This window comes from Hibiscus syriacus, unplaced genomic scaffold, assembly GCF_006381635.1.
Source record: "Hibiscus syriacus cultivar Baekdansim isolate YM2019G1 unplaced genomic scaffold, ASM638163v2 tig00009055_pilon, whole genome shotgun sequence".
NCBI lineage: Eukaryota > Viridiplantae > Streptophyta > Magnoliopsida > Malvales > Malvaceae > Hibiscus > Hibiscus syriacus.
The window spans coordinates 23325-33137 of record NW_024062187.1 but is presented as its reverse complement, the minus strand read 5'-3'; the positions used below and the strand labels follow the sequence as shown (position 1 = coordinate 33137).

General features: G+C 38.3%; 1 protein-coding gene and 1 pseudogene across 1 annotated transcript; one reads left to right on the top strand and one right to left on the bottom strand.

Annotated features, from left to right (window-relative positions):
- Window positions 1-255: 255 nt before the first annotated feature.
- LOC120203152 (ATP-dependent zinc metalloprotease FTSH 2, chloroplastic-like) lies at window positions 256-3849 on the bottom strand. The gene is given in 7 exon segments (XM_039203496.1): window positions 256-699; window positions 1057-1297; window positions 1446-1759; window positions 1837-2412; window positions 2414-2866; window positions 2868-3026; window positions 3623-3849. Coding segments are annotated over 6 exon segments (2085 nt in total). The 5' UTR covers window positions 3623-3849; the 3' UTR covers window positions 256-357.
- Window positions 3850-5754: 1905 nt separating this feature from the next.
- On the top strand, window positions 5755-9293 carry LOC120203149 (annotated as a pseudogene).
- Window positions 9294-9813: the final 520 nt, after the last annotated feature.

The following is a 9813-nucleotide window of genomic DNA, read 5'->3' as shown; positions in this document are numbered from 1 at the left end:
TAAGTACTAAACTTGTTAAATTTTTAACGATGAGATACTAAAATAAAACAAAAACTAAATGTTATATATGATTTTGAAAATAAAAATTTAAATATTAAAACGAACCAAAACTAAACGTTATATATAATTTTGAAAATAAAAATAACCAAAACTAAACGTTGTATATAATTTTGTGAAAATTTAAATATTAAAACAAACCAAAATTAATAGTTTAAGTACTAAATCCATAATTTACCCTAAATTCAAAACAGTATAGTATACATTATCTAATTACTTACATATAATGGAAGATTACAAATTTAGCGTGTAGTATACAGAGCGAAATACTCGTACAATACTTGTTAAAGAGACTCTTGCTTAAACCGGGACCGGAGATGGTACCGACGGAGGGACCTGATTTTCAGCTGGGATTTCAACGAATTCCGAGAGGATTGCCCTGAATTCGTCCCCGCTCATCGTTTCCTTCTCGAGGAGGACTTCGACGATCTTGTCGATGGCTTCGCGGTTGTTCCTTATGTGACTCAATGCAATCTCGTATGCGCTGTCTGATAGCCTCTTCACAGCGGCGTCAATATCTTCAGCGAGTTTTTCCGACATTGAGTTTCTTGCCATCATTCTCATAATGACATCTTGACTTTGGGCCGATGAGTCCATAAGGGACCACGGACCGATTTCAGACATTCCGAATGTCACCACCATCTGCAGAGAGATCGATTCACAGTGTCGTTAAACTGGATCGAATGGCAAGTTGGCAACTAGGGAACTCATGGCATAGAGCTAAACCGGAGATACGCAGGTAATCCGACAAAAGGGACTCAACCTATAATAAGCTTAGCACAAACACCAAGCACCAGCAACTATGCCGATTCTACTCGGTGGTGATTGAACATTATATTTGAAGAAAAAAGAATGCACTATGCTATGAAAATTCATGCATATAGTGAACTCATTGTGCACGATTTCTAATAAAAACCCGTTAAGCGCACGGAATGACTCGTGAATTTTACGGATGTTCAAAATTGAGCTTGAATTGGGAGGTTAGAAATGCGCAGTTACCTGTTTAGCCAAACCGGTAATCTGTTGCAAATCACCAGCTGCACCTGTTGTCACCTCGGGCTCACCAAAGATGACTTCCTCTGCCGCCCTGCCACCAAGTCCACCAACAATTCTTGCAAAGAGTTGTTGCTTGGAGATCAGGGTGGGATCATCTGAAGGAATGAACCAGGTAAGACCGCGTGCCTGGCCACGAGGAACTAAGGTGACCTTTTGAACAGCATCGTGACCCGGTGTCAAAGTTCTGGGACACGAAGGTAAAGAACAATCATAAGTTTCTAAATAGTCATTCGAATATAAAGCCGGCAGTATTAACAGATAATACGAACAAGCATGCATAATGTCAAAATATAAACACCAAAAGTAAATTAAGATGCTCTCAATTCACTCACCCGCATATGGCATGGCCAACCTCGTGGTATGCAACCAAGCTTTTGCTCTTTCCATCTGTCATAACTGTTCCTTCCATTCCGGCTACAATCCTATCAATTGAATCGTCGATTTCTTTAGATGAAATCGCAGTCTTGCCGCGCCGGCCAGCCAATATAGCGGCTTCGTTTAACAGATTTGCGAGATCTGCTCCACTAAAACCAGGTGTTCTCATGGCTATAACATCAAAAGAGACATCAGCATCGAACTTCTTATTGCTACCATGAACCTTTAGTATCTCTGTTCTGCCTCTGATATCCGGAACATCAACAGTGACCTGCATCAAAGCATTACGTTGACTACTTTGTTCTCCGGATTATAAGAATGATACAGACAGTAATTATATATTCTTACCTGTCTATCAAACCGTCCTGGCCTCAATAGGGCAGAATCAAGAATGTCGGCCCTGTTGGTTGCTGCAATCACGATGATACCTGTGTTACCCTCGAAACCATCCATTTCGGTCAAAAGCTGGTTGAGAGTTTGCTCCCTCTCATCATTCCCTCCACCAATACCAGTTCCTCTTTGTCGTCCAACAGCATCAATTTCATCCACAAAGACGATGCATGGGGCATTCTCCTTGGCCTTCTTGAAAAGATCACGAACTCGAGAGGCACCGACACCAACAAACATTTCAACAAACTCGGAACCTGAAATAGAGAAGAACGGCACACCAGCTTCACCAGCAATTGCCTTGGCGAGAAGGGTCTTTCCAGTTCCAGGAGGGCCAATGAGAAGAACACCTTTAGGGATGCGAGCCCCGACTGCCGTAAACCGCTCAGGCTTCTTTAAGAACTCGACAACCTCCATGAAGTCCTGCTTCGCTTCATCAACTCCAGCAACATCATCAAATGTCACACCGGTGTTGGGCTCCATCTGAAACTTGGCTTTCGATTGACCAAAGGCAAGAGGAAAGCCAGGCCCACCTGGGGCCACCCATTCCTCCAGATGATCTCCTTGAAAGAAGGAACAAACCTCCGATCAAGATTAGCGGGAATGCAAGATTGCCGATCAAGTTAAATAACAGCGAACCAGAGTCTTCTTGCGCATTATGGGCAGCAAAGTCGATGTTCTTTTCCCTAAACTTCTGAAGAAGCTCCTGGCTGAGTCCCGGGAGCTGCACACGAACTCGTTGAACACGATTTCCCAACTCAGGAGACACAGCCTCCACTATAGCTATTGTTCCGTTTTCAAACAAATCCACCTTCTTAACCCTGTCCTTGTCCAAATACTCCAAAAACCTAGAGTAGGACATTCTCGAGGAAGAAACCCCTTGCTCATCAGCGTACGCTTTCCCATTTCCCAGTAAAGCTTGAACTCCAATTCCAGCACTTCCAAGTAACGACCGCAAAAATTCCCTTCTTCCTTCATGCTGTTTCGGTTTTTAAAGATGCCTTTACAAGGACACCATTCGATGTCCTACCCAATGATGAGATGCTGGGGGTAAATACAATATTCCTTCCATGGAAGTCTTTACTGAACTTCGATTTTGTTCTGTGGGTAGACAAACCATTCCCTAGCAGGCATGCTGATGATGCTGCCATCTGCAACGATAAACGAACAAATCACCGTACCAAAAGCAATCGAATTATTCAACAATCTAAGTCCATAAGCACAACTGTGTGCCAAGAATGAATTACTATCACAGGACAAGAGTGCAACAGAAAAAGGAAACAAATAGTCTAATTGTGAATTTAATCCCTCTACTTTGCTCAAAGTGAGACGTTAGTCCAATCAAGTAACACGACTAAACCTTGTAGATAAATTGTAGTCCTGGAAATCAGCAATTTGACATTTATATGCACAGAATCAGTAAAAACCCAAGAAAAAACACACATTTCAGTCCACCTGAAACACCATGAACAAATTCTGACAAATTTAAGTAGAAAATCCAAACTTTCTTCCCCAAAGCTTCAAAAAACAGAAAACCCATTCAAGGGGATCTAAATTCAGGCAGCTTTTCACAAAGCAAATGGGGATTCAGAGGCAAAATCAAGAGCATATAAGATAGACCCACAAATTCAATCACTAGAAAACTTCATTCAAAACAACGAACCATACAAAATCCCAATTCCCAAGCAAATACTGCGCCATTTTTCCTCGGAGAAGTTAGTACAGTCAAAGCATAAAAGAAAGTTACCTTCGAAAACGGAGGACTGGAATGAACGATGAGAGGAAAAAGGGAACCAAAACGAGGTTGATGAAAAGCTTTGCTCTGGGTCGCTGAGATATAAAGAGTGAGAGTCCGAGAGTGGATGTGGTTTGGGACGACAATACGTGGCGCTCTTAGAATGAGTGGGTGCTTGTGTATCTTTAATTTTCACATTTGGGCTGATTTATCAGTTGGTAAAGGAGATATTTTTGCTGTTTTGTGAGGATCACAACCCAGATTTTATCGTATATGATTGGTGATGCTATTACGTTTCAAGCTCCTATAATTCCATAATAGTTCTATATAATTGGTGGTATCAAAATTTGATTTTTTTTCTTCTTATTGTCAGGGTAAATTCTTTCTTTAGTATTTAAATTATCAATTTTAGTCCATTTAAGTACCTAAACTTTTAAAACTTTCAAAATCATATCTAAAGTTTAGTTTTTGTTTCATTTTAGTATCCGTTCAAAATTTAACGTCAATTTTTTTTAAAAAAAATAATAGTTTAGGTACTAAAAACGAGCAAGAACTAATAATCTTTTGATAAAATGTGTATATTATATCCAAAGTAAAAACATCTAGAGTATCAGACAAAACCAGATACTCAGCTCCTAATTCCCCAACTATACAACTTTGGGAGTTCATCCTCTCTCTACCTTTGTCATAAATTTTAGCCAAAATCGTCTCCCTAGCAGAATTCACAATTACATCACCTGTTGAATGCAAATTCCTAAAGCATCGATTATTCCCTTCTCTCCATACAAAGTAGATGAAAGCAGTCCAAGCCAATCTAAAAACAGTGGCAGAAATAGACTTACCACGTGCATGAGCACGAGCCCACGCGACCTCCCCCTCCCAGTCCAGTATCTAACGCTGAACGCCACTGGTGGCAAGGACGGCTCCCCAAACAGCAACTGAAAATGAGCAATCAAAGAAGATATGGTTGCGAGACTCGTCAATAACATTGCAAATAACACAAGCTTCCTCGACCAAAAACGGATAGTTTAGGTACTAAACGCTTTAAATTTTTAACGGTCGGATATTAAAATGAAACAAAAACTAAACGTTAGACATAGTTTTTAAAAAAATTGAAAGTTTAGGTACTAAAATAAAACAAAACTGATAATTTATGTATTAAATTCGTAATTTACCCCTAATAGTTAATAAAATAATCATTTTAATTTTTATTTTTTAAAATATTTTGAACTCTAATATTTAATTTTAAGATAAAATGTGGTCTAATTAAATAAAAATTATTAATTAACTAATGGGTAATGTTTGATGCACAAATCCACGTGGATTGTTGATGTTATATATCCAGGTGTAAAGCCACATCAGTTAAAAATAATTTTAAATAAATTAATAAGATATATTTGAGACAATAAGAGACTAATAGTATAAATTAGAAATAAATTGAAGATAAACAAGTAAATCTTATAATTAATTAATTTAATTTTTTCATAATTAATGTAACTCAATAAATTCAAAAACAATTAAAATTATTATCGATGGACCTTTCAAAATTTCAATTAATATTTTCTTAATCGATTAACTTAATTTAAAGTATTATAAAAGAATTATCATATGATAAATTTCTTAATTTAATTAAAATGCCAAAATTTGAATAAGGTAAGACCCGTTGTACAATTTAATTTGTGCTAATATTAGTGGTAAGTAACCACTAAATTTTAGGGTAAAATCCTTCAACTATAAGGTAAGATACTGATTTTTAAGTTCTCTGATTATTAAAAGTTATAAAATAATCATCTAATTATTCATTATGTTATATATTCATAATTTTCTATTAAAAAATTAACGACAGTGTGAGTTGAATGTTAACTTATTGACTAAGATATGATTTGATATAATCTTATAATCTCAAACGATTATCATATCTCAGTTAATATCTTAATATCTAACTCAAATTATCATTATTTTTTTATAAAAAAAATAAATTTTGAATACAATGAATATTTAGTGATTATTTTATATTTTTTTAATAATTATAGGAATTAATAAAATAATACTCTATATTCAATGATTATTTAATAGTTGGCCGCCTAAAATTTTCCCGAGTTTAAATAAATAAATAAATAGAAATTCCTTTCGTCTTCTCCAACTCCATCTCCACCTCCACCTTCTCCCCCGACTGTCTCTTTTCCATCATATTCCTTCTTCTCTCCTTATTTTCTTAACCAAACAGACATTCCCAAAACACCCAAATCCCTAATTATTTCGTTTCCTCTCCTTCCACCATGCCGTTCCCCTTCCTCCTCTTCCTTTCCTCCCTTTTCCTCTCCCTTCCCACCCTTTCCTTATCCCAGCAGCAGCAGCAACAAGCACCCAAAGGTAAGGATTTGATTTGAACATTTGTTTTCTGGGAGGAGTCAAGAATACAAGTTTCCCGTTTACTTAATGGGATACGAGGGCTTAATTTAACTTATTGGTATTCTAGAGGTGCTAAAATGGAAAATTTCCATTTTTTTTCAAAATCTTGTAGGATATTTAATTGATTGCGGCGCGATCGGGAGTTCCGTGATAGACGGCAGAGTATGGCTTCCCGACGACCGTTTCGTCTCCGCCGGAACGGCAAAAAACCTAACTGTTCCCGACCTCGTCCCGACTCTCTCCACCGTCCGATCGTTCCCGCTCCGGAACAATGTCCGGCGAAAGTTCTGCTACGTGGCACGCGTCTACCGCGGCGCAAAGTACTTGATCAGGTCAACTTACTACTACGGCGGGGTCAACGGGCTGGATTTCCCTTCGCCCCCCGTTTTCGATCAGATCGTGGATGGCACGTTCTGGAGCGTGGTAAACACGACGGAGGATTATTCAAAAGGCTTGTCGTCGTATTACGAAGGCGTGTTTGAAGCTAAAGGGAGCACGATGAGCGTGTGTATTGCTTCGAATACGTATACTGTGTCTGACCCGTTTATTTCGAGCTTGGAAATGCTGATTCTGGGGGACTCGCTTTATAACACTACGAATTTTGGTTCTCATGCTCTGAGGCTGGTTGCTAGGCACAGTTTTGGGCACAATGGATCCATTATCGGGTAAGTCAAAGTTCTACGAAGCAGGTTTTTAGCTATATATATATATATATATATATATATATATATATATATATATATATATATATATATATATATATATATATTACTTTCTAATTTGGGATTTCATATAGACCCTTTACATTACTTTTGTCAGAATTTGACTCTTATTTTAGAAAAATTGAGAAGTTGGACCAATTGTTGATGAGTATGCAAACTTGAACGGTTGATTTTTTTGTTAATTTGTTAGAGTATTGTTGAGGGTAACAAGTTATGTTGTCGGTCGTGAGTGGTTCATTTCTTTTAATTTGAGGGAGAATTGCGGTTGGTGAGAAAACGGTCGTTAGCCGGTGTTTTTGTGTTATAGAGAATTGATCATGAGGAAAGAGAAGGAGAAGGATGATCGTTAGAGGTGTCAGCCCCCGTTTTAGTTGTGTTGAGGGTATTCACGATGGCCTTTAGTGTGAGAGTCGTGGGAGTGGTTAATTGTAGGTCGGTAGGTTATTTTTGTCATTCAGACAGATCACATGAGTGTGTCGAAAGTCATGTCTAGAGGTCTCGTCTATTAAACAGTAACGGCCTTGAGGACATATCTGGGAGAGCCGGGTTCTTTGGAGGTTCCGGTGAGCGGAGGGATCGATCTGGCGGAGAACTTGTAATTTTCGGAGGTCGTCCTCCGGAGAAATAACAAGTATAAATTGATGAACTGCTGTTTCTTTATCCGATTGCATCAACAATTAATCGACAGAGTTTAACACTATATTGTACACTTTCTGTGATTTTTTTGGCAACCAGGTACCCTGATGATCAATTTGATAGATTTTGGGAGCCATATGAACAAAATGTGTCTGTTATAGCAAGCAATACGATCCCAGCTGTTTCCGGGTTCTGGAATATCCCCCTTCAAAAGTATTTGAAAGGGCACTTTCGACAGCTCGATCGGAATCCCTGGAGTTGAGATGGCCGCCTTTCTCACTTCCGAACTCGACTTATTACATTGCTCTGTATTTTGCGGATAATAGCGATTCGCCGGCGAGATCCAGGGCATTCGACATACACATAAATGATATAAGGTACTATAACAATTTGATTGTGAGTTCGGAAGGGGCTGCCGTCTTTGCAACCCGATGGCCTCTTCGTGGTCCTACAAAGATAACTCTAAGTCCTGCTGCCAATTCAAATGCTAGTCCGTTGATCAATGCCGGGGAGATTTTCGATGTTCTCCGCCTTGGAGGAAGAACTCATACAAGGGATGGTACGGTTACTAACTATTTTTATGCACTGTTGTGTAATTTAAATCATGAACTGATTGAACTTTTAATATCTTGTTGCAGTGATAGCTTTAGAAGGACTTAAGAACAGTCTGCGGAACGCTCCGCTAGATTGGAGCGGCGATCCTTGTCTTCCCCGTGATTACTCGTGGACCGGTGTTCGATGCTCTGAGGGTGGACGGATTCGTCTGATTTCTTTGTGAGTTAACTAAGATGCAGTATTTTCGGGCTATGCATTTATCTTGCTGTTGCCCAAAATGGTTATTTTATCTTCATTTGTTTCCAGGAACCTGACTGGTATGGGTCTTTTGGGGTCACTGTCACCAAGCATTGCCAATTTAACTGCACTGAGTAGCATGTAAGATGTTAAACCCGATCGCTATCGATGAAATTCGGAGACAATAACATTCTAACTGAATTTTCCGTTCCTTCGACAGTTGGTTCGGTAATAACAGTTTATCGGGAGTAATACCCGATCTCAGCTCATTAAAGCTACTGGAAACACTGTGAGCTCATTAAACAGTTGGTAAATGGGCATTCTATTATAGCTTTTTTTTTAACATGTATCTAATATGCTCCATTTTCTGTTCAAGGCATTTGGAAGACAATCAGCTCACTGGGGAGATTCCAGCATCACTAGGAGACATTGAAAGCTTGCGTGAACTATAAGTCATTCGCTCGATATCCGGCATTCGTATCCTCGTGACTTTCCGTAGCCTGTTACATCTATGCCTATCTTTACCTTTAAAGCATCGTATGTCACCTTAAGTATATTTGTATTCGACACTCACCCGGAGTCCGGATATCATCGATAGGAGATATGCATGTTGCTTTTAAGTGTACCTCTCCATCTATACTGTTCCAGTGGCTAGCCCCTCCGAAAACCTGTTTTGATCCTTTGTTCCTGACTCGGTTATTTTCGTCTTGTAGATTCTTGCAGAACAACAATCTGACTGGCCGGATACCCGATACCCTTGTCGGAAGACCGAGGCTCAAAGTTAGGTGAGTATCAATGTGCAATAGTCTTGTACACTTGCAACTATAAACCTTGACTTCAAACTAAAACTAAGCTCTGGATTCGTTTTAGGACTTCTGGGAATCAGTTTTGACACCACCACCATCTTAAGTATGTTATACATGCATCCAGAGGTAACTTCATACGACTCGAATGGTCGAAATAGTCGATTTCGACCTACTTTTAAGATTTTGCTGGCGATTTTCACCGTTGTATCTGGGTTTCTCTTGTTGGCAATATAGTGTAAAGGGTTCTAAATGCAAGTTGGAGCATCCAAGGTTCTGTACTCGAAAAACTAGTCGATATTCGAGTTGGTTTGGTTCTATACTCGAAAAACTAGTCGACGTTCGAGTCGGTTTGGTTCTATACTCGAAAAACTAGTCGATATTCGAGTTGGTTTGATTCTTTGTTTACTGGAAATCTAGGTCATTGTTCATCATACCTCACTAACTCTTCTCTTTCTGCATTGTAATTTTATGAATGGTTATGTATGTATTTTCCATGCATGTGTACACACATGTATGTATAAACACTTTTGTAACATCATTTGGTTCGGTTTTATCTTACCGGTTCAATTAGTCGATCAGTTTGATCCGATTCTAACAGATATTACTTTGTTTGATAGTTGGATGTTCGTCTCGTGAAAATTTTAAATTTATATGTAATTAAAGTATTTTTTATATTTTTTCTTGAGGATTTATTTTCACATTATCTAAAATTTTAATATAATTTAGGTAAACTACGCATTTAGTATATGAACTATCAGTTTTAATCTGTTTTAATACCTAAACTTTGATTTTTTTAAAATTATATTTAACGTTTTTTTTTGTTTCATGTTAGTAA